The 25,626-nt window shown below is 37.8% G+C and overlaps 1 protein-coding gene across 3 annotated transcripts in view; it reads left to right on the forward strand.

The window, feature by feature from the left end:
• LOC119789752 (transcription factor SOX-6-like) overlaps positions 1-25,626 on the forward strand; it is a 169,002-nt gene that overhangs the window by 43,728 nt on the left and 99,648 nt on the right. For 2 of the 3 annotated variants that reach the window (XM_038294811.1, XM_038294809.1), the window contains exons 3-4: positions 12,096-12,318; positions 18,684-18,894. In XM_038294811.1, coding sequence (XP_038150739.1) covers positions 12,097-12,318; positions 18,684-18,894 — 433 coding nt within the window. In that variant the 5' untranslated portion in view covers position 12,096. Of the gene's footprint in view, positions 1-4,372; positions 4,558-12,095; positions 12,319-18,683; positions 18,895-25,626 lie in introns of those variants that run through there. The other variant, XM_038294810.1, reaches the window with a different exon arrangement.

Consider the following 25,626-nt stretch of genomic DNA (forward strand, 5'->3'; position numbering starts at 1 on the left):
TTCCTTAAGCAATTTTGCTGAGATAGAACTTCATCTGATTATCTATCATGGTTCTAGGGCAAATTTAGAAGCAGGGGACTCAGTGAAGCTCTTTTTAAAATCATTGTTAAATAAAACAGTGAGGTTAAAACATGAAAGGGATGAAATCAGTTAGAGTTTCTGTGCTTTATACTCTGTCTTCAGCATAGAGGTTATAACACTGTTATAACCCTGAATAGAACCATCCATGATGTCTACTTTAACACCCCCTGACTTTTTGTGGTATGATCAGTTTATTTTCTCTCAACTCTTTGTTGTTTGATGAATGATGATGTCACAGCTATTTTGATTTGATCAGGGCTCGAAATCAAATTTCACACCATCTCAACTTACCCATTAGAAAACATAAATACTAATTTAAAATAATTTAAAATACTGTGTGGAACATCACGTTTAAATAGAGACAAAAGGAAATTAAATGAGACTGAATATTGGAGCATTTTTATGTTTGTTTATCTGACAGACCCGCACTGAAAATGTTCTGTTACAGTATAGATAGAAATAAATTAATAATTAACATCTAGAGCAAGGTTCTTCAACACTTGGCCCCGGGAGCTGCATGTGGTTCCTAAATTCAGATGGAATTGATAAATAACCCTTTTAATATAGAATAATAATAATAACATTCAGAATACTAATAACAGATTCTGAAGGTTTAAACGTTTTTCTTTTTTTTGTTGATTACCTGTTCTGAATTTGCACAACAGAATGACACTAATGGAACAAGTATTATTTTGTCAGATCTATTTGTCTTATCATTAGGTTGGAAAAAATGTCCCTTTTCTCCATAGATATCAGCAACAATGCACCCATGAACCAATCCTTTGTTTGCCAAAAAAAAATGATTTTATTTTTTTATTCTAAAATCTTCAAATAAAAGGCCGGTCCTTTGAAAGTGACACAAGTTTTTCTTTAATTGATATTTATCAGAAATTATTTTGTCTTTTTCCAGAACATCATGTGACATTTAAGCCTCTAAATGAGTTTTATTGAACTGGACTGAGAGCAACAATTTCTCTTTGGGTTGCAAAGGCTGCAAACCCAGATCTAGAGTATCTAGAGTTTGGGGAATACAGACACCTAAAATCCTAGTAATTTTATTATGTTTTGCTTTTCCCAGTGCAGGACTAAATGTATTGAATACAGAGTTACCTCAGTGTTATTTCTAGCTGTTTAAGATTAGCAGAGGCTTATCACAGTTTGTGCAAAAGTCGAAAACCAGTGACGCTGATGGTGATTGAAAAATAAAATGATAAACAAGACAAAGAAAAAAAGAATTAAGATGAAAACCGAACTCCTTATGAAAAAAAAAAAAATCATATTATTTTCACTCTACCTATTTCCTGATTCTGAGCCTTTATGTTTTTAACACAATACTTTTCAAAGTGGCACAATGGCCTGTGTTTACATGGGAACCGTGGAGGGATTTGCTCCTGACAGCAGATTGATTTGGGTAGTTTTTCGACTCAAATGTAACGCTTAGCATCCGCCCTCTGTTTACCTGTCCTCATTGTTTCACCTGAGTCACTAGAAGGTCAGAGGATACCTGCGGTTTGCCTGCGATAAGCAGCTAGAGCGTTGAAAAACAGGGAAGCTATATGTAATGTTCTATGAAACCGAAGAGCCGCTTCGGAGAGTGTAGTCTAAGTAAATGAGCATGGAATTTCAGAAAACAAAACTGCTTTTCTTGCTCTGATGGCAGCAACGAAAAGTGCCAGTTTGGGGGTGACTGGAGCTGCAATGGAGTTTATCTATTTTTAGCAGAAGAGCCAAGAGACAAGGGAATCTCTTGGAGAAAACAGGGCAGCATGTGTCTGCTCACATTCCACATGTCTGACCTTTGACCAGGCTCTGCGCTTGCAGCGCTGTGCGACCGTCTAATGAGAGTCCAGAAAAAGCCAGGATTTAAAAGCATGGCCAACTGTCCTTTATACCCCATATTTAATTAAGCGCAGATCCACCTGGCAGCACCTCATTCACACTTTTGAGATGCTGACCCCCAATGAAATGCTTTACAGTCATCAGCTGCATCGGTTGGAGATTTCTTCTGGAAATCTGCCTCTAAACTTTAAAAAAGTGCACAAATAAAATACCCAATTAGCTCCTAATTGGATGTTACTTTAGATTTTAATATGGATAAATGAGTAGTTCTGCTGAAACAAATCGGCTGCTTTCACTCTCTAGGTCTAAACGCTCAATGGGATTTTTAGGAATCTGAATTATTTTGTCTCTGGTCGTTGTATCCGACTGCAGTGTGAACTGTTAGCAGCTCCAAATTGACCTGCGGGAGCATAAAAGCAATAAAGCATTGTCATGCGCAGCACAACAGTAAACATGGAGAAGGTTTACATAGTCCAACGGAAGCCATTTATTCCATCAGCAGGCGCTGTGTGAGAAATGTATAAGTAAAAGGAGAGTAAAACTCTTTATTTCGGTGTTTCAGGGAGATTTGTCGGAGATCTGGCGGGGGGAGTTTATTCGAACAACTTCACAGCATCTTAAAGTCCTCTGTTTGAAGGTTTGCATACGAAGGCTACAAAAAAAAGAATGTTGGAACTGTAACTAATATACAGTCGTATGTTTACATTATCACTGCTGCTTACCTTTATCACTGCTGCACTTTAATAAAATGAAAATGTGTTGAGACTGAACGAAATATCTTTTTGTATACACTCTGTGTGTAGAAAATGATAATAAAGTCAGTGTAAGTCTAGGTCTAATGCAAACTGTTTCCATAACCTGATGTTTCCTATATGCCTTTTAATTAGGCCTGCATAAAGTTTTAACAGTTGTATTGATTCTCTCTGCTGCTCATGAATGCGAATACTGAAATATGGGACAATAAATTGTGAAATTACGGTAATATATTTTTGCATCAATTTAAGCAGGTAAGGAAGAAAATTTACCAACTGAATAAGAAGATTTACATTTAACATTAGAAAAAAAACAACCATATTATCTTATTTTTAAGTGCCTGCTATTTAATTATCTTAGTCTAAAGGCAAAAATACTCATTCTGTTGGCAGATCATCTGATCTGCACATTTTTTCAGGAGAATTTAACTTATTTTTTTTCCATCAGTTTTTGCAGCGCTACTCTCCCAGATTGTGTCTGCTTTAGTTACTGCTTCCGTTTCCTGCTGGGCGGCACAAAATTGTGACAAATTTGATAGAAAGGGACATCCAAGTTACATCTAATCCACACTGGTCGTTCACGCTGTAGTCACTTCCCAAACCATCAGATAGGAACACATATGAATGTGGCTCACCTGTTTTTAAAAGCCTGACCTGATCCCTTTAACCCAAAGAAATTTGATTTTGGACACTTGCTTGCAGTGTGAACGGTACAATTACCTAAAATATGAAATACCTTTTATGACTTTATTTAAAGCAACTTGCCATTTGTTTATTTAGAGCAGCATCACCAAATATGTGTAATTGGTGGAGTTGCTTCAGTTTCAGTTCCTTTACTGTCCTCATTTTGACAGTAATGTTTCCACACTGGTGGTCTCCAGCAAGAAGCAGTGGACAGTAACTAGTAGGGGAGGGGCTACGCTTTATTGTTCTGTGCTCACTAGAGCCTTATTAACATTTCTGTAATCTTTTTTGGGGGGTAAATTCTCCATCCCTGATCTGCAGCCTTTCTTTTTTCATTCTTTGAACTTGAAGGTTTGGGATCTTTCTTTTCTCAGCTGCATTTCAGGTGTATTACTGCGGTTCTGTTGTGATGGATAGATGAGAAAAACCTCAGAGTTTCTTAAGACGTCAGAGTCTCGTAAATCCGATGCTGGGATGGAATATCCTTTTCAACTTTTCTACATTATATTTTAAAACTGAAGAACAGATAAATGTGTCCTGATTTCTCAGGGTTTTTGATTGCTTTGCCATGGAGTCTCTTTGTTTCCAGTGAAACCATCAGAATGCTTTCTTTCCTTTTATTTTCTAGCTAGGACTGTCCAAAAGACAAACAATCCCCCAAGTCCTCCTGCCCCCCCCAACCCCCCCATGTCTTCTTATTCTCGTCTCTTTTTCTCTTTAGTATTTCCCACTTCCTCACTGTTATCCAGCTGAGACGGCTGGAGATTTTACACCCAATTGGTCCGGTTGGAGGCCTTTGTCGGAGCCCTTCTCTCCCTCCACAAGTGGCAGAAGGACCTGGGTTGTGAATGGCGCTTTGTGCACTGTTTTTCTTAGAGGGGGCCCTCTCTCTCCCACTCTCATCTGTCACAGGTCCCTCTCCGTCCACGCTCCACAATGCCTGATTGTTCCTACCCGAGTCGCCAGGTTCCAGGCCAGATCCGAACAACGCTCTCCTGCCAAATTCCAACCCCGGTTTTCGTTTCTCTTCCACTTACAAAGGGGATTCAGAGTTACTGTCCACATTTTGGAGGAGACTAAGTTAGCTGTCCACTATCGCCACTTTGTTTTGTCAGGATTGCCACTGAGCTTAAGGCTGGAAAAATGTTTTGAGACAACCAATAAAAGGACAGAAATTGAATCATCATGCTCAAAGTAAACAGTAAGTTGGTGCTTTATCTTAACATTGAGAAGAGGGATTTGCATGATGGTGAGCTATCTATTTTTTTTCTCCATGTATTTCAGCAATATATAGATTTTTTATGTTACTCAGCTGTCAATCTGTTTGAGAGACTCTTTTTGCTATTTAAACTTTTGAGCCACTATAGTAAATGAACATCTTTGGGGTTGTTTTTTGTTTGATCTATTTTTGCCAAGAAAAAGTGTTTCAGATTTCCTTATTTTTTAATTCGAACTTTTAGCTCTTGGTTGATGATAAAAACAACTTTGTGAGGTCTTACTACATCCTTTCCGGTGCTTTTAAATACAGAATTATGGGTACTTTAAGCGTATTTCCTAGTGAACCTATTAAGTATCTAAAATTATAATCACTTGGCATTTATGTTGTTTAATATTGCAGCTTTGAGAGCACTTACAATATATTTGAGTACATTCAGTTATCTTTTTGTGGACCTGTGGGTGTATGTTTATATATAAACAACTATGGGCCGGATTTATCAAGATCCAATTTTGCGTGCAGTAATTTGCGCTCGCAAACTGGAATTTTGCGCGAGGGGCTGAACCATCGTTTGCGGGTGATTTAACAAGAGCGATTGCGTAACTGGTGGAAGGTGCAAAACTGTTGGAGACGCCCTATTTAAATTATGGTTTTGCGCGTTTTGTGGTTTGCGGCAAAGTAGTTTGTAGTCTGTACAAACTAGTGCATTAAGAAATTTCAATCTTACAGTGACCCCCAACAAAAAAAATAAATAAGTAAATATATATATATATATATATATATATATATATATATATATATATATATATATATATATATATATATATATATATATATATATATATATATATATATATATATATATATATATATATATATATATATATATATATATATATTTATAAATTGGCAACCTTTATTCCCTAAGGTGGTATGTGCTGCAGTAAAAAAAAAAACAAAAAAAAAAAACAGGTGTTTTGTATTGGCCTGTGACTGTGGATGAGATCCCCGCAGCATTTGGCACGTTGCTCCACAGGCGCAGGGGGAGAACCCCGACCCCGTCGGACAGCACTTCTGAAAAACGAGATTGGGAGATCCCAGCTCACGCTGCAACCGTACGCTGGAATGACCCAGATGCAAAAAAGTACAATGTTGCAAGGAGTTTTGTGATATCTGGTATTGCGTGGGTCCTCCTTGTGGCTGGCTCCAAATCCATTTGGAGTTCCCCCAACAGCTCCAAAATGGCAATGCTGGATAAACTATATGTTTTGATGATCGTTTCCTCGTTCATTGCAAAAATATTCACACGGAGTGAAAAAATGCGTTCTCTGCGTCTCCTTGCTTCATTTCCATGTCTCCTTCTTGCGACAATAACCGCTGCCATGTGTGCGCTATTACGCATACAGACCATTTGCACCTTCTTTTGAAACGTGTTAAATATAGAGTCAGATACCGTTAGCAAAATTGCTTTCAGGTTTGATAAATCACTTTGCGAGTGCTAAATTAATATATTTACATGTTCTCCTCCCACAAGACGCACTTTTGCGTGTAAACGCCCCATATTGCATATTCATTGCAGAAAAAGTACTAAATGGATCAGAGGCGCTATTTAGCACGTTTTGAAGACCAAATGCTTTTAGCACGCTGTTGATAGATCAGTTTGTACATTTTTTTGCGTGCGCAGTGAAATAGCTCACGTTTTAATACACGCAAACCTTTGATAAATCCGGCCCTATGAGTTTTATTCATTTATTTATCTATTCATTACTCTCCTTGCGTTGGTTTGTCACTTTTCTAAATCTGCTTATCCTGAGGTTAAAGGAGAGGCAGGGTCTTCCCTTGACACGTCCCCGGTCCATCACAAGGCTGTATAGTGACACACAAGACAAACAGTCAATGTAGCCCTGTTACTGAGAGAGAAAAAAACATCTCATCTACAGAATAAAGATGTCCTAAATTATAAAAACTGCCTTTTCAATAACATTTAAACACAAGAGCTAGATATCAACAAAAAATAAAATAAAATGCTCTTCAAACGACTTAGAAGCAGCAAATGTTTCAATTTAACCTCATTTAAATGTTGTTACCCAGCTGCTTCCAGACCTTGCAAAACGCCGGTTTCCACTCTTGATTGACTGGATCTAGAAAAGTCTTTCTGAAAACTTGATTCTTTTATAATTTGTTGTGCCGCCCTCTGACAGAATGGCACCCTGGGCAGGGAGCTAATCCCTCGAATAAAAAAAAAAACGCCACTGTAGGTGCTCCATATTTGTGCCATTTTTAAAAATGTTTTGCACCTATCATATTGGACCCATCCGCAAACGATTATGGTGTTTTGAGCGAACAAGGACCGCCAAAGAGTTGTTTACCCTGTGATCAGATCAAGAATTACAGTATCCTCCTCCTCCAGCCAGTCACAAAAGACTTGCGGTTTGCTTACCAACAACCCAATGTTCCCTGCGTGGTGAAACTCTATCAGTGGCAGCAGGTTGAGTGTCTGGGCATTCCTGGCCATATGAGACCCTGGTTCCAAGAAACCAAGTCTCAAGCCCCCCCTCATAAACACAGCAGCAGCAGCAATATTGTCAGCTAAATATAGTCCCTCTTCTGTCTTCTCCCTCCTGGGCTCCCCATCGCTCCCTCATCGCTCCTCTATGAAGTCCATGAGTTGATCACGGACTAGTGTAAGTTGTTGCTCGCCTCCTGGGTTAATATCTCAAGTACTCATATTGGTGTGTAAAGTCTGAGCCTGCTTGTTCTGAAGCATCGAAACGGCCTCTGTGTGAAGGGAAGATGACACCTGCAGGCAAGTTTGTTATGAAATGTGATGGTTATAAAACTATCAGTTATAAAAAGCCTCCCTGCCCAGACACACACACACACACACACAAGCACATTTCTCCATCCTCGTGGGGACTGTCAATTGACTTCCATTAAGTTCTAACCCATTTCTATAGCCTAATGGTGACCCTAACCCTAACCATAATGGCCTCATACCTAACCCTAACCCCAACATGCACTCAACTCACACCTTACTCCTAAACCTAACACTAAACCCTAGAAAAGAATTTGTACCCTTGGGGATCATACATTGGTCCCCACTAGAGCACTCTGTCCTCACGATGTGCTAAGATTTATGGAAAAGCGTCCCGCGTGCTGTAAGAAATACATGCCCACACACACACACACACAAAAAAATGAAGTGAAAAGTAGCTCAATTTTTTTATTTTGACTCCATTAGCAGTATAAAGTAAAACCTTTTTAATGATACCTGGTTTGTTGCTGTAAACGGCCACAAATTACTAATTTATTAAACTTAAAGATGATAAAAGCAAAAATAACTACAAGACTTCCTATATGAGTACAGATACTTACATTTCAGTACTTGACGATAACGATTACTGAGACGATAAAGTCATAATTAAGAGATTTGATCATGTTCTCTGAAATTCTGTGCAGACAAAGAAATACTTTTACCCCTGATTAAAGCTGACATTACAATACGATCGATTATTCTGACATCAGTGTAGCCGATTCTCAATACCGGCGATATTTTTGATAAAAATGCTACACAGGTTTCAGTTTAGACAAAAAAATAATCAACGAAAACATTAACAGTGGATAGCAGATGGAGGGAGCAGCAATGCATGCCCTTCACATGATCTGAAGGCATGGCTGCTGAATGCTCTACTTAATCTGTAAACGCACGCATGCATGTATCGGCCAATACCTATACAAGAAAAAACCCCACAGAAATATGACCCTAACTCGGACTCTGTGGTGATGCTAGTGATGGATAATTGCCTAAATTGTCTTTTTGCCTTTGGCATAAAGAGCTCAACATAAGTTTTGATAAAACAAAAGGCCAATATGGACTCCCTTCACTAATTACAGGTCTAAGCTTCACAAATGGGTCTTTTATGGAGGAGTAGTGGTGACAAAAACGTCCAGTTTGCAGTTAGCCATAAGCCATAAGGTGTGACAGAAGAAACTGTAATTTGGATGTGATTTTAACTTCTATGTCTGCTTTTCTTCATCATAAATACCTCGTCTCAACCAAAACATTAAACCTAAGGTCGATTAAGCAAATGACGTAAAATGTTTCTTAACACTACAAGCTAATTATACAGTTTGTTCCAGGCCAGAAAGAAGATGTGTGTCAAAGCATTTGTGCTCTATTAATGGTTCTCCACCTTCTTCAGAGTGGAGCAAGTTTCACTTTTCATGCCATATCAGCCATGACCCCTCCTCTAATTTAACCTGCATTGCAGAATCTTTGGACGGTGCTTTCCATAGAAGACCTTAAAATGTGACATGCACAGAAATTTATGGTCAAAAAAGTATGTGATGCAAAGTCAAAACCCAGAAATAAATCCTGCTGTGCTACACTGTCCTCATATTTACTCTCCAGTTAAGCCATCTTTCAACATCTATCTCTTTTTCACCTGTAGGGTTATTCTATTATCGAATCCCACTATCCTTTCTACCCCAACACATGCAGAGAGGAAACCTGTTCCTGCCTTTTTAACAGGTCATACTTCTGTTTAAAGGCACCCAAGGCGCTCCATATTTCAAACAGACAGCTCACGCTGATTTACGCAACACTGATGTTAAAGCTTTCACGGAAGTCGAAGGTATTCAGACATTATGCTGCAATGTTTTTATTGGTCAGAGCAAAACAGATCCAAACTGACGTTTTTAGATGTAGACATTCCTTTTCAGTCATCAAGAAGCAAGCAGGTTGAGCTTGGATTCTTTAAAACTGCGTTTCTTGGCTAACAACACAAGAAATAAATGTATGGAGTAAATATTGTTCCATTATTGTGAATGTGAATTTGATAAAAAAAAAAAAAAAAATGAATGCAATATGAATATATGATATGAAACTTTGAAAACTCAAGTTTGTTTAACAAATTAAAAAAAGTTAAAAAATAATATTTCAAAAATGTATATTTGAAAAAAATAAAATAAGATCAGAGAAAAAAGCAAATTTACTCTCAAAACCTTTTTTCTGATTAAGACGTTTTTCAAAATTTCATTTCTAGATTGCTTTTTTATGTTTTTTGTATTTTCAAACCATGTTTTTTTTTTTCTTTTAGCAAAAGTGGAGCAACATTCACTCCATACAAGGGCAATAATTCAGTTGAGCTTTTCTTAAAATAAAGTTTGTGCTGACAATAAATAGTCTTCCTCTTATAATCATAAACTTTCTCTCTGATGGAACCGATGGTAACGATGTTAATGTAACATATTTTAGGAACAGCTTACTCATGTTTACATATTAACAGAGTTTTTAAGAATGCAAGTTAGTTTATAAATACCAAAATGGGACACGTTCTATAAATGTGTGAGCTATAATTAGAATATTTAGCCTTTATGTCACCCTATTTTAGTTACCATATGTTTTTTATTTTATTTTATACCAAAGTGTTTTTCTACCTGGAGTGTTTAGTTGGTTTAAGAGTTCTTCACTCTAGTATAAAGCAAACTGAGCCTGTTTTATTTTCAAATGCTTGTGTTTGGCCTTGTATGACTGACTAATGTAGATTTTCTCTAAACCTCTTATGCTGGATTCATTTTCCAACCTTAAGCACAGCTCTGCTGTGTTTTCCATACTCTCTTCAAGGTAAACTTTGAGATCACTAACAGGCTATGTATGTCATTGGGAGGATATGTGAATTATATATAAGAGGTATGATCTGGTTTGTATGATCTACGAAAAGGAGGTTTAGTTGAAATGCTTTTGTTGTTATCCTGTTAATTGCTTCCAAAAGCATTCATGCAGGCTTATTTTTCCATGTTTTCTTGTTTCGTCTCCTCAAAGCCACCAAATTCGATGTATTTTGATATGACATAAACACAAAACAGTGGCACGGTGAAGCAGAAGACAAGGGAACTTTTTCACCTACATATAAAACACAGTGTGTGATGCAAAATCTAACGCTGCAGTGAAAGTTGAATGCTCCACCCTACAGCGAAACATGGGAGTGGCAACATCATGATAGGGTAATGCTTTTCTTAACCAAGGATAGGGATTCCAATGGATTGAGTAAAAAACAGGGCAGACCTGGAGGAAGAAGACAATGTACAGGTGTTAGGTATTCAGTTAAAGGTCAGGATTTTTCCTTCTGTTATAAATTTGTACATCTTGCCATTGTTTTCAGTTATTTTATTCTTTATTTTTTTGGATAGCTTCTTCCTTTTTCACCTTTAAATACTCTCATTTAGCATGAACCTGGAGCTAATTTAGTAGATTTTGTTTTCCCCATTGTTTGTACCTGTGACCTGCTCTTTTTATGTTGTCATTTAGAGTTTTCTTAGAATAATAAGCTCACCATGGTGAATCTTAGGGTTATTCAGCATTTTTGTCCAGGACATCAAAACCTTACAAGAGAATCACCTTTCTGCAGGACAAAGAAGTTTCCTAAAAACTGGAAGCTGTACCTGCAGCTAAATGTGTATGGGGTACATTATTTTCCATTATTTATTCAAGCAAAGAACTCTATTCATAAATGGAAGTCTGAAAAATGCAGAAATTTTACTTTATCAAAAAGGTTTGGACGTGTTTGCCTTTTATTTATATGTAATTTTTTTGTTGTCATATTTAGTTTCACAAGTTTTAGATTTTCACATTTTCTTTTTTAAATTTTTTCTTACAGACTTCATATTTTCACACTGAATTTCTCTTTTTTTTCAGATTAAGTTTTATGAATTGCATTCTTTTCAAATGGCGTTTCTAAGATCACATTTTTTTCTCTCAAGCCCAAAACAAACACTATCTCTTGATAGTCGCATTAACCGATAAAAACTTTGTCGCTTATGTCCAGGAAAGCCTTCCCAGAGAAATGAAGAGATGTGATCTGTAAAATATGATTAGAAAAGAAGGCAATTTGTAATTCTGAAAAACATAAAATTCTAATGAAATCATAGATAAATAGAAATAAAAAAAAAATTATATTGGATTTTTTTTTCTTTTATATTATTTTTTTTAAAGAGTCTATAAAAACAGCAAAGTTACTGTAAAACCCTCTTTTCATTAAGAAGCTTTTAAGTTTCCTTTCTAGATTGTAGTTTTTTCAATTTCCATTTATAAAATGTGTTCTTTGCTTCCAACAATAATGGAACAAAATTAACTCCATAACGGGCCGTTTCTACAAGCTCTTGATTTTATGGAGTTGCCTTAAAGGTCAATAAAAACAGTTGGACTCCACTGCAGCTAGGAAAACTGTATAATTCACCCTTTAACTCACAATTATATGGTGATCTGTGCTGTTTTAACATATACATGGTTGCAACATGATGAGATGTAAAATAAAAATAAAATTCAAGTCATGTAACAGAGCAGTTTGCTCAGAGGTACGTTGAAAATAGCACCGTTTGAATTCCACCTCTGCTAGAACAAAAAGACTGAGCATATGACATTTTGATAAATTTAAGTTTAAGTTTTACCTTTTAGTTGATGAAACACATTAAAACATTAAGGATATTAACCTTTGCCTTTATTTTCATTTCCAAATCTACAGAATGATGTCTTCCATGCGAGCAACGCCTCCTTTTCACCCGTCGTCTGAGGAGGCGGATCTGATGGGTCAGGACAACGCGGCCTGGGCCGGAGAAGAGCGAGAAGGTCCGACGGTGATGGCGTCGCCCCCTTTGGACGATCAACCCCACCCGGAGGACGTCCAGCTCGCCGGGAAGAAAGCAGCAGACGTTGAGTGGGAAACATCCGCTCCCCCCACTGGGACGGTGAGACGTGAAAAGAAATGGACCATATCGTACACTGAGATATGTGGCTATAACTCAGCTCTATAAACTATATGCCGTTGCTGTGTGTACACAGTGAACACACTTGGGGCACGCAGCTCATAAAACACCCATGAAGTACATGCTGGGGGCGCACCAGGGTCTGCAAATTCTCATGCATAATCATGATTGTGCACTCTTGTGTGCACCCTTTTATATCCATATATATACACTAACCCAGAGTGAACACACACATTTTCACAGCAGTAGCCTGTTTGCTGCAGGCGGTGCTGCAGGCTGACCTGTTAGGGTCCTCCTCTGGAGAGCTATACCCCTAGATTTTCTTCATCTCCACAGCGTGCTCTCAGGTGGATGTGTGTGTTCTGGTTATTCGGCTTTAGGTTCTTTTGGTTCCCAATAGATGAGGCAGGATTCACTTGAGCTTCTTAGTTAGGGAAAGTTTTCTGCTGGTCATACTCGTAGTTAAACACACATCACTATTCCAACACAAAGGTGCGTGTTACTGTTTTTAAAACTCCTAGATGTGCAGTATATATTCATCTATTGCTGCATTGCAATAGATGCACGATTGGCGCGTGTAATTATAAGTGGATCTAAAATATAACTCTACATCTTATCATTTTTAACATTAAGCATTGTTTGGGAGTGCAGTGAAACTTTGATTTGTTGGTGCTTCAGTATTAAATGTTCAAAGCTGCCTCAAGGTAAAAATGTTCCAGAATCCTGGGAAAGCTTTGAAAAAGTCAGTTTAAAAGTGGAATTGTGGATATTTTTTGTCCCATAAATATAACAAAGTTGTAGAAGAAGAACGTGTCGAGTCCATGAAGTCAGTAAGACGGTTACATAATCCAGTTTCTTTGACTAAAGGTAAAGTGTGTCTTGTAAAATCATAACATGTTTTGCTTTTAGAAACTGTTCAAGATATTTGCTTAGAAAAAATAGATAAAATAGATAAATGATGAGGGAGGAAAAAAACAATTGAGATAAAACTACTGTAGAACATTTATCGCTGGATCTGCTGCCGCAGGTCATGTGGGGGTTTATCCATCCCACCTGTGCACAGCTACAGACTGATTATTTTTCTAAACAGTGAAAAATCAGTTCAGCTGTAAAGTCTGAACATGCTTTTTCAAGTCCTGTCATGAGTTGGTCTGTTAACTTTGGGTGATTTGATTTGAAATTCATTATTGTTTCTGAGAAGAAATCCATTTGCAGCCCCAACACACACACACACACACACACACACACACACACACACACACACACACACACACACACACACACACACACACACACACACACACACACACACACACACAAACAACCAACTTTGACAAAAAAAAACCCAAAGATGATTGTTCTGATTGAACAATCACCTTTGCCTCTGGAAAAATTAGGAACTTCCTCGGCCACCCCTTAAGAAATTTAGCCTCATTGGAAGTGACGTTTTTTTAGTGTGTTATCCAATCAGGGCTTTACTTTCTCACTTCTAACTTCGATAGATAGAGGCTCAAAGCTCAACAGGGATTTCTTATAGTGGCTCACCAACAGTGTCCTGCTGCTCCAGAGCTGAGGGGGAGATCATTGCACCTTTTAGGGCGTCTATTAATTGAGTCACTTTTCTCTGTGTTGCCTTGATATTAGCCTCCAGCCTTCCTGTTCATTGTGGATAGTTTATCACATGGTTGTTCTTGTAGCCAATCATCTCTAGGATCACTGCTGCTGTGCAGTATATAAGCTCATTGGTGTCAGTCGGTTGGTGTAGGAATTGCTTGCAGGGCTGCATTCACCTCTTCTAGTAGACTTTCTGATGCTTCTTCACCTGATCTATGTAACTGGATTCGGGGTTGACTGGTGGACATTTTTGCCATGATCTTATTTTTCAGGTCAGGTGCTGCCTCATTATTGGGGCATTGTACCGAATCTCTGGTGGGGGGTTGGTGTCAACTCCCATCTGACTTGGGGTCCTGGTCCCCCCTTGCTAGAACAGTGGTTTTGTATCATGTCAATCTCAAGTTGTGAGAGCAGTTGCTGTTTATGGATATTGGGACATTGAGTTACGGTACTAGTTGTTTCGCCGGGAGTTTGGAATTTGGGTTTCGAAGAAACATTTCTCCTACATCCTTTGCATGTACCCCCTCCGACTAGGGTTACTGAAGTAGTTGCATTCCAACAGAGCCATGTTATCACATCCCACCCATTTCCCTCTTGTTCCAGAAACCCATTTTACATCAAAGTGTTCTAGTTCCCCAACATCTGACACAAACCTTGTTTGGCCAGGCGACGTATGAGCCAGCATGTCATTCATTTTATTGTCACTCATCATTGTATGAGGTAGGCATTAGCGTAAAGGGCCTTGCCTAAGGATCCACACTGGCAGTTATCTATGTATAAATATAAATATATACTGTATGGTTTGTATTTATGTCCAGTGCTGTGCTTGCAAAAGGGTCAGTTGATGAAAGAGATGCTGTAGAATATGAATTCAGAATTTAACTCTTGAAAAGAACAGCAACTAGCCTGAATGAAGATGCATTGCTAACGCTACTAGTATTAACAAGATAGAACTATAGTAGGCTCCTTCAAAGTGACAAAAGGTAACATGAGAGCAAATAAACAGATCCAGGTGATCAAAAAGAAGAAGCCCCATGCTTGTGACATACTCAGGGCCTCATGGTGTTGAATCTACAGACAAAGAACATTCAAAATGCTCATGGAGAGTACCTGTGTATATTTTAAATAAAGTTGCTCATATGAGTATTTTTTCACACATATGCACTTTTACAGTAGCAGCCATTCAAAAATCCCCACTTTCCTTGATGGGCCCTTGGCTAGTCCCCTAAGTCTCCTTTTTTAAACATCACTCTTTGTTCTAAAATATTCTGTCTGTTATGATTTGTGAACATTAAGATCTAAAGAGAAGTGTTACCTCCTCAGACCCTGTAACTCAGTGAAAGGTCGGAGACAGAGTAAAAAAAATATGCATGCCCAGGAGAAGCTGGGGTCACTCCAGTGGCTGGAAGTTGAAGGGGATTTTGCTGGGAGTTGCAGGGAAGTGGGCTGCCATTCGGCTGGCGTTTGACTGGGAAGGGCCATTTTGAATGGCTGCTACTGTAACAGAATTCTGACTTCATATAAAACTAAACATTGGTCAACCTTAGAAATTAATTAATTGACTCCTGTGATCAGCTGGTTGGAAGGGAGTATATTAAAGGTTTATCAGAGTAAACAGCGATGAGAACAAATGCAGTTACCAATTAGCTCCTCTGTCCTTTCTGACAAAAAGCAACCAAGCCTGATGCTGCCACCACCATGTTTCATTATGGGGATGATGTGTTGGCTCTCGTATTCAGTGAAGGTTTTCCATAACATATACATCACAAATAGCTTCTTCTTTCCTGTGGTAACAGAGTGGCTCCTCCCACATGTTTGCTGTGTAAGGAAGGCAGAAACGGTGCTCAACGGTGCTCAATACTGCAAAAATCAAAACCTAAAATGAAATCCAGCTTAGCTGTTTGTGACATTACGTAAGAGCTAAAAGAGTTTTAATACTTTTGTATAAAGCCTCCATCATTGTTAGCCATCCGTTCATTAGATCTACCACTGTTTGCCGTTCCTTGCATGCAGGGAAGAAATGTTCTTAAACAATCCTCTTGTGACATGCTATCCCCCAATTCTCATTACAAAGGTATCTCCTGCTTAAAGACAAAGTGTACAGCAGGGCCCCTTTTTGGAGCCATTTAAAGGGCATCTTAAGATCTTGCTGTTCAGCAAAGCCTGTTGTCTTTGAAACATAAGCCTCCGAAGGTTCTCGGAGATCCCCTCACTCTGTAAGGGGGTGGAGAAAGCATCCTGAAATAGCTCCGGTGTTGGGACACCTGTGCTGAAGTGTCTGTTGTGTAGGACAATGTGGTCATGTAGAGAGGATTATCTTCTCAATAATTATAGACTCTTTTTTTTAAATCAAAGGAAAACAACAGTGGGACCCTTAATTATTTTTCCTAAGGCAGAAATCAATAGACATTGTAAAAAAAAGTCTTTCTACTGTAAGGTTGAGGTATAATAATGATCACACCTTCACTGATGCATAGAGGTAAGCATATACTTTAGAATTATCTAGATATTTCCACGTTTCTAATGTCTTGTAGAGAAAGGTTAGTGCCTTCACAACTATTTCTGAGTGTTTTTTCCCCTCACTTTAAGTCTGAGATACTCTCAAGTAATTCTTCTAGCTTCACAAAACTGATCACAATGTGCTGAAAACCTTCAGAATAAAAATGTAAAGATCAGGGTGTGACCATTGCATTCCTGATAACTAGTAAATCAGTTACTGTAATCATCATCCTGTCAGTAGTAAAAGGTAGTCCTAAATATAATAGCAATATCAATCCAGTAAGATATAATGGGCATTAATGGGAAAAATAAATGTCAGCATATCATCATAGTGTGGGTTTAAGATCTATTATTTCAAAACAAAGAGAAATTTATGTAATATAGATTTAAAATTTCAAACTCGTTTTTGCATCCTATATGAGAGAATACCTTAGTTAGCTCATTAGCATTTCTATACAGCTGTCTCTGTGTGTGCTCTGAATGTTTGGAGCAGTGGTGTCAACTCAGAACAAGTTTACAAGATCAATTGGGCCAGAAAAAAAAATCTCATTTATTTTGCAAACAATTTTTACAATCCTCTAATAGCATTTTGGGGCCTACAGAAAAAAGAAAAATGATTTTGATGAAAATAGCCTGTCAGGCAAACTTTATAAACCCCTTTGTGAGGGAGTCGGAGATTTTCAAGGCTGCCAGCTTTTCCAGATCAAGCATGTTCTGGTTCAGGTATATGAAAGCTCAGTGAGATACAAGAGCGACTTTGCAATCCTTTGTTTAGCCTTCCTGTTATCTGTTCACAGTTCTGCTCTCTAGCTCCTGAATAACATTATATACATGTTTTTAAGAATTTTATTTTAGAGCTTTTTGGTTCCTTTAACTTCCTTTTTAAAAAAAAACAACTCATTAATAATGGTAGTGTCATCTATAATTCTCTTCTTGACGACTTAAAATTGAAGCTAAGTTTTATAAAAATTCAAAGTTCTTAAAAAGCAGAAAAAGTCTCAAACAAAGATCAAAAAATTTAGGCAGAGGCAGCTGAGTCCGGGTCCAGTGTTTTTATTGCTAAACACAACACATTTACACTGAGCTGGTCACCGATGAGCCGAAGCTGAACAAATGGTGAACACAGCTCCCTTTTATACTTTTCTTATCGGTGGAAAAACCCCTTCAGAACATATTTCAGTCTTTGGTAAAGGTCACATTGATATTTATCTGCAAAACACGGTGACATTCATAGACACATCTCATTCTTGTGAGAGCAATCTCTCAGGCCATGAAAACATCTGGTGCATTCAAATCAGAAACTTATGACGGTTTAGTCACAAACATGTCAGAACACATCTTTCCCTTGCTTCAAGCCATGTCAGTCTGGCCTACTGCTCCCCCCTCGTGTCTTAGTCAAAGCATCACCCTTTCTGGGACCATTACCGCTCCGTGTGCCTTGAAAATAACAACTCTTTTTGTATGGCCAAATTTTGCTGAGCTGGGCAACCTTGAGATGTCAAATATTTCATTTTTATTGAGTGTGCTTTCTTATCACTAAGGGGCCTCAACCCTGCGTTGTCCTGCAGATTCCACTCCTTTTGGACCAGGTGCACACTCACTGCTCTGTTTTTCTCCTTTTTGGCCTTGAATGGCTCTCACTGCTCTGTTTTTCCTCATTTTGGCCTTGAATTGCTCTTATAACAGTATTTGGGAAAACAACTTTAAACTTATAAAACATTAACTTTATTTTATCTTATGATTAGTGCAGATTAATACACAACAGTAGCCTCTGTCCAAGTCTTCACTCAGTAACAGCATCCACTAATGAGTTGTTTTCTTTATTGGAACCGGTTGGTGCTTTAGGCCCCTTCCATCCCAAGCTAGGGACCAGTTTATAGGACGGGCTTTTAGGTTACAGCCTGATCACAACATAGCGGCATTGAAACTGACAATATTTTCAGCCAGCTCCAAGATTGGATAAGTGATAGTCAGGATACTCCTACACACATGACCAGTTACACACTGGTGTGTTTGTGCATACGATCCAATGCAGCCACACTCAGCATTGCCCATCACAGCTTTGTTGGCTTCAGGCAGTTTCATCTTTTTTTTTACTGAAGCTTTTTCTGTGTGGAAACTTAATTCTAATAAATGTGAATGTAGATTGGTTTCAATCGGTTCCAAAGTTCTCCGTGAATCTTTTATCATTTGTGACTTTAAATTTAATCTCTGATCATCTTTTTCTTTCTCAGGACAATGAATGCAGCAAAGGCTGCTCTGGCTACGCTTACCGGACTAACTCCTCCTCTCCTACCAAGCCAGAGGAGTGCTCCAGAGATCGAGGAGAGTCTGTGATCGGCCTGGCCTTTGGGACTCCGGAGCGGCGTAAAGGAAGTCTGGCTGATGTGGTGGATACACTGAAACAGAAGAAGCTTGTGGAGCTGACCAAGTCCGAACAAGATGGTGAGAGAAAACAATTAGCTTTTTGAAATCGTTTGTGTGGGTTTAATCTCTGAAACCCATTTCTGTCGTCTTTGTCAGGGTTAAAAAAGTCAGTTATTATCATTGCACACCTTCCTGGATGCTGAATGGTGTGGCCACTGTTTCACTGGACAACATCGCTTGTTGTCTATAACTGAATACATACAGTCACAGAAACAAAAGATATTCAACTCTTAGATTTTCTTAATATAAGGACTTTATCAATACATGAAAATGTTGTAAGATGATTATCCTGATCAACAGCTCTGTTTTGTTTTTAGTTAAAGGTATTTACTGATTCTGAATCAAACATACAGTTAACAAAATATTTATTATGACCAGTAGTATTATTAATACTGTTGTGTATGTATACACAAATTTAGCTAATTAAGTAGGATAGAAATACAGTAGAAGATCCCTTTATTGTCCCACAATGAGTAAAATTGTGGTGTTACAAGAGCAAAAAAGATTAAGGAAGTCACACAAATGTGGAGCTTAATAAAGGGTATAAGAATAACAGAATAAGTGACAGAGTTAAGAACATAAATAATTCAAATACTGTACTGGCCTTTGTGTCTTAAAATATGCACGAAAAACACCCCTTTATTTTCCACATTTTTAACTTTAGATGGCTGCATATTTGTATTAGAATTTGCTGGAAGTTCTAGAAAAGTACAAATTTGAGTAAATAGTTCAGGGTATATTCATATATTTATATATATATATATATATATATATATATATATATATATATATATATATATATATATATATATATATATATATATATATATATATATATATATATATATAAAAGCAAAACATTAAAAAAATTATGCTAAGCGTTGCCTTTAGCAGATTAGCTAACTATTTATGTAGTTGGGTTTTACATGTACTTAAAACAAAAATGTACTATGACAAATTCTTTATTCTGAGTTTTCATTATAGAAGTTAACCATTACATGCTTTTATATTCTCATCATGATGGTGTAATTACCTTCTTTTTTACACAGATCTTTTATGCAGAGGTTTTATTTTAATTCAATAAACATAATTCTCTGTATTTTCATAGTAAGGAGCTAAAATACAAATTGTTATCTAAAATGATTTAATTCTGATCATCTTTTGATATTTAATATCTTGTGTTTACCAGGAGTAAAACCATAAGAAAGTCAGATGATCTCCATTTGTTAAAATTTCAGCTCCTTCTGATTCTTTTTTTCTCATTAATCATAGCCTGATTTCCATGTGCAAAGTGAAATAATTAATAGATTTCCATATATGGATTATCTTTACAGTAAACCTTTGATCAAATAAACAACAAAAAAGAAACTGTTCAACAGTCATAAACTGTATCTCTGAATTATGGTAAAACAGAAATAATTACTTAGCAAAATGCAAATGTTTATTTTTTTAATAAAATAATTAATTGCAACTATTTTGACTGGAAAATACACTAACTAATATGAACCGGACATAAATTTGTGGAGTTTACTTTAACTTGCAATAAAATAACTTCCCTGATCTGACTGGAAAGCTTTTGATTAGATTACTTTAACGCCCAATTTTTCATAGACAAGACGGTTTTTATCCCTCCCCTTGCTTATAGAGTGAAACCATCCATGTCGTCCTCGCTTATGTTGTTTTCTCTTTCCCCTTCAGAAGATCTTTGAACATCTTAAATTACAAGTGGCTCATCCCTCGCCTGTCAGATCACAGTTTTAGTCTTTGAAAACACAGGTTTCCCTTTCTTTCCTGCTCCTATCTCCGAGGCCTGCCAGCGTGCCTCGGCTTGCTCCTTCCCTCCCCAAAGCGAGCCAGATCTAAAACAGTCTAACACCCCTCTGTACTGTTATGTGCAGATAGTAATCGTGATGATATCACAAGAGCTCTTGATCTCTCTCATTTGGAGGTTTTACTGTGTTATTGATACAGTAAAGTTGTCTCAAATTGGACAGCCAGAGGCGAAGTACAGCGAATGGTGTGAAGTTGAAAGGCAGGTAGCTGGGTTTCTCATCAACCGCACAGGAACTGAATTAAAAGGAAAGCGTGGATGTTTGTGTAGCTTCAAAAACTTTTTTGACATTTCCTCGTCTAGTCTAAAGTGATCCAAGTTGAAAGATTTGGACAACAGCCTTTATTTTAGTCCCTAGACATGAAAAGGATCCTATTCTCTCCTCTGTTTATTTTTTAAGGTTTAGCACCCCCCCCCCCCTTACTATTACTGCTAACATCTTGCTTTTTATATTTTGTACAGAGTGACTGGTGTTTTCTCAATAGAAACGTTTTTATTTCCCTTACTTGCTGCTTAAGGCCTGTCAGCTGGCTGAAATCTGCACCTTTCTCTCATAGGACAAAAAGTCTTGAAAGATAAAACTGGTCATAAGTGGTAGCAAGCCAATAGTGCAAGACTGCAGAGGCCTGGCATGCTACCTGAGCAGATAGCCTGAGTAATTAGCCAGCTAACAGCTTGTTTCTAGCTTTGTTGATTTCTTAAAGTGATAATAGTAAAGTAGCTAATATCTCAACTGCAGAAAGAAACTTGGGCTGTATCCGAATGTCACCATATAGGACACTATATAGTGGTTACGCCATTTTAGATGAGTGGCCGAATGTCTAGTGGATGAAAAATTGGTGGACTTAAAATTTCCCACAATGCGCCTTAAAAAGAATTGATCATCCATGGTCACTGGATGAGCAGACGAACAGTTATGAACCCTCATAATATAAGTTTATAATTTTATAAATTCCCACCCTGAATTTGATGGACTATATTTGATTTTTTTATAATCCGAAAAATAATTACTCTCAAAGAACATTTAGAAATGTTGTTTTAAACTTTTATATAATTTATTCCTCCGGTAAAGAAAAATCTAAATGATTAAAATTTTGGAATCAGCAGTCTATGTTTGAAGGAAAGTGGGAGGTTCAAGTACTGGCAAGAGAAAATCCTGATCAGTGCAACTATGATTTGATAATTTTGGAAATATTTAATCCAGTTTTCTTGCAGGGCATTTTAGGCTGTTGAGGGACGACCTCTTGTCATTGAATGTAGCTTTTCCTTTTCTAATTAGCATACCTGCTAGTAAATGAAAAAAGGCTATTGATGGTGAACAATTCATTGGATCAGACAAGAGAAGCGTGTGCGGCGTTGCCAGGCCCTCCTCATCATAGTGTTAGTGTGTGTGAATGAGGCCTTGCAAAGTGTTCACGTAAATTGCTGATGGTTGAGGGTGCATTGTTGGGCTGTTTTCCGTGCAGCGCTGTAGAAATTTGTTCCATATTTGAGCCGGTGTGTGCAGATCGACGGGCAACAGCTTTTTTTTTACCTGCATAATGAGCTGTGCCGAAATGAGACGAGGCGATCCATGGGTGTCTGAGGCTGAATGCTTCATTAAGTGAGCTCTCTTTCTGTGGCTTTCACAACTGATGAGTATTAAAGCCTCAAATCTCTTTTCTAGATTTTTTAAAACTCTTTTCAGAAATTGTTTGAATAGGCTACTGCATCTTCATTTAATTGCATCTTTTTTCCTGATGTCTGCTGTTTCTTTTATTTCTCTTCCCTTTTCACCTATGGAGAGACATCCCTCTCTCATCTTTAGCAGTCATTTGTTTCATTGAATTCCTCCCCCTCACCTGACCTTGCAAGCTTCCCAAATTAAAAGTATTTGTGTAGAAAAATGCAGAGGTGCCACAAATTCATAATTTTACATATTTGTTAAAACACACAGGAGTGCCAGGCTGCCCTGGTGAAAGGGATTATAAGGAGTCCTGCTTAGGGGGAAATTAAATCATAATTTCCTAATTAGTCTTTCTCTGACACTTCATGGTTGTAATCTATTTAGAACAAAGGTCTCAATCTAACTACTGGAGAACAACCAGAATTAATCATCCGCTATCAACATAAAACCCAGATGAAAAGGGAACGGTTGTGACTCCTCACTGGGCCTGAGTTCTCTGGGGTTCTGTTTGCTGAACAGACTCTATTAAGCAGCACAGGGCTGATCTGAATATGCCACGTAGCCTGGAGCGATGCAGCAGAACAACTCACTTAACCCCTGTCCGTACGCTGTTAGCAGCCTGCTACTCAGAGGAACCCTCAGTGCCTGTGACAGTTCTAATGAATAGACATGGCCTCGCTTTAAGATATGGAATATTTTTTTCTTGCTCTCTTTCTTTTGTACAAGTGCAGCCTTTAAAAGCTTTATGAAGAACTCCTTAAGACAGTGTCAGGTAGTTGTGTTACCACACAGCTGGTTGCTGAAATGCCTCTCTTTCACTCAGACTTTCACAACATGGAAGCCAAAAAGGGCTTTCTTGACAATTTTGTATTTATGTTGAGTCTTGGCCTTTGTTGCACGAAGGTTTAGACACAATAGCACGCAGTGCACAAAAGCCTGTCTCTGTGCTGTTAAAGCACTTAGCGCTGATTCGGCTGCTTTCAGAACAAAATGCATTCGGGTGCAAAGGCTTGCTGCAGAAAAGAAATTTCGTGTCGCTGTCTGATCAAGTTTATGGAGATGAAGGAATTGGAAACAAAAAGCTGATCATGATGCGAATGTAGAGTCGAAGCATTCTGGGATTCCAGCCGACCAACTTTAAACCAGCTGAAGTGTGCAATCAGGCTCCCCCTCCGAGTTTGATGAGCGAATTATGATCATGTGCATTGTTGCTCCTCAATAGAGCCGACCTGCTGTTAACAGGGCCTGGCACGGGGCAGCGTGCCCCGATGCCAACTTAGTCAGCCATCTAATGTGCCTAACGCCGGCCCCGGCGCCTGGCAAACACTTAAAATCACACTAATCCCTGCTTACACCGGAGCGGCATTGAATCACTGCACAGTTTGTTTAATTTGCAAATGAGGCGGGGGCTCAACCGCATTGTCCTGCCAAAGTATTCACACCCATTGGATGAATACTTTAACCTTTCACATGTTATCTTCTTAACAGCACAAACCTTAGGATATTTCTTTGGAATATTAGGATAGGAGAACCTTAAATTGTGCATAAATAAGAGGTGGAAATAAAAATCGTAAAATTGGATGTTTATATTTACCGGTCCTGCTTTAATCTGATCCCACAATTTCCCTAACTGCATGTTTAATAAATACAGTCAACATTTATGTTGAACTCTGCATTTGATTTATTTTTTGAAAAAGTTAATATGAAATATGGACAAAAATCTTTAAAATAATAAAATATTAAAAATAAAATAATAAAGATAATGTAGGTATATACGTAACATGCACATCCATATATACTTCTATTTCACCAAAACTACATTGAAAATGAATGATATTAATATCTGATATAATTACTTTGTCAGTATTGTGAAACAAATAGGCTTCTTTTTAGTAACCATCATCATCGATTTAATGACAAAAATAACTATTGAACAACAGAAATCTGAATCTTAACAGTAGCAGCAATAATGTTAATGAATAAAAATAAAAATAATGGTTGGTATTTATCCAAATGTTCTTTATAGAACATCACAAAGTCCAGGGAGCACAGCAAAGAGTGTCTCTAATCTAATGAGACACAGTTATAAGTTAATCAAATTGAAGAAATCTTCAACACAGATAGCATTTAGCCCACCTCTAAAAAGCACTCGTAGTACTCCTTTTGGTGAAGCATGGTAGTGGCAGCATTATGCTATGGAGATGCTTTTCTTTAACAGGGGAAGGGAAAAGCAGTTGAGGGTGAGATCAATAAGGTATTACATAGCTAATGCGGCTATAAAGGATCTGTGATGTATGGTGGTGGATGCATCATGCTTTGGGAATACTCTTCTTCTTGGTTAAGGGGGTTTAAAAAAAAAAAAAAGGTTGCTTTCTTTATTACAGATGGTAAATATACACATGTTAATCCGCCGGAAGAAAAATGAATAAAAGAATCCCTATAAGTGTGTTTTAGTTTGTGGTTATGATGCTAAAGGTCGCAAAGCATACTTTTCCAAGGTACTATAAACGGAGGGTTTGTTTCTGTCAGACAAGGAGGCAGCTTTTCTTCTACTTTATAGAAATCCAAGAACAACACTGCCTCTGTTTATGTCAGACAAAAGCACTGAACCTTGACTAAAAGGAATTTACTGAAGCTTTTCTTGCCAGACAAACCCTCTGCGCTGCGACAGCCGTCCAAACAGCATAACATCATTTCTGAAATCATGTTTATTTCACTGCATTTCAGCTGGACTCATAGATTTGTTAAATGTTTAACCGTTTGGAAACACAAACACCACACTTAGTCATTCCATCGAGGCGCTCGCATTTGGGAGGCGCCCCTCCCATCATATGGAAGCACAGCATCCAGTCTGGGATTAGTGGTTATCATGATGAGGCTTTTAGGATCGAACAAACCCAGCTCTTTTTCATAAGTCATTGTGACTGTCTCGATAGATTCCGTTTTGCTGGGATCTTGAACTTGTAATACCGTATAATTAGGCGTATAAGTATAAAACGAGAACCTCCTCCTGTTATCTTTTCGACTGATGATCTGATTTCTCCCTTTTTTAAAGGCCTTAAGTTTCCTGCCTATTTTCTCAAAAAAGCCACTTATTTCTGTGTTATGCTTCTTATTGGTTTGTTATGATGATTCAATCTCATAAGAAGAAAATGAAATCACAAAAACACATTTTAAATTAAGTGGTATTTGAATATTGTTCTTGTGTGTCAAACATAATGCCAGCCTAAGAATGTTTTGTTCTTGAAAATAA

The sequence above is a fragment of the Cyprinodon tularosa genome, unplaced genomic scaffold (assembly GCF_016077235.1).
Source record: "Cyprinodon tularosa strain WSP-4 unplaced genomic scaffold, ASM1607723v1 ctg346, whole genome shotgun sequence".
Classification (NCBI taxonomy): Eukaryota; Metazoa; Chordata; class Actinopteri; order Cyprinodontiformes; family Cyprinodontidae; genus Cyprinodon; species Cyprinodon tularosa.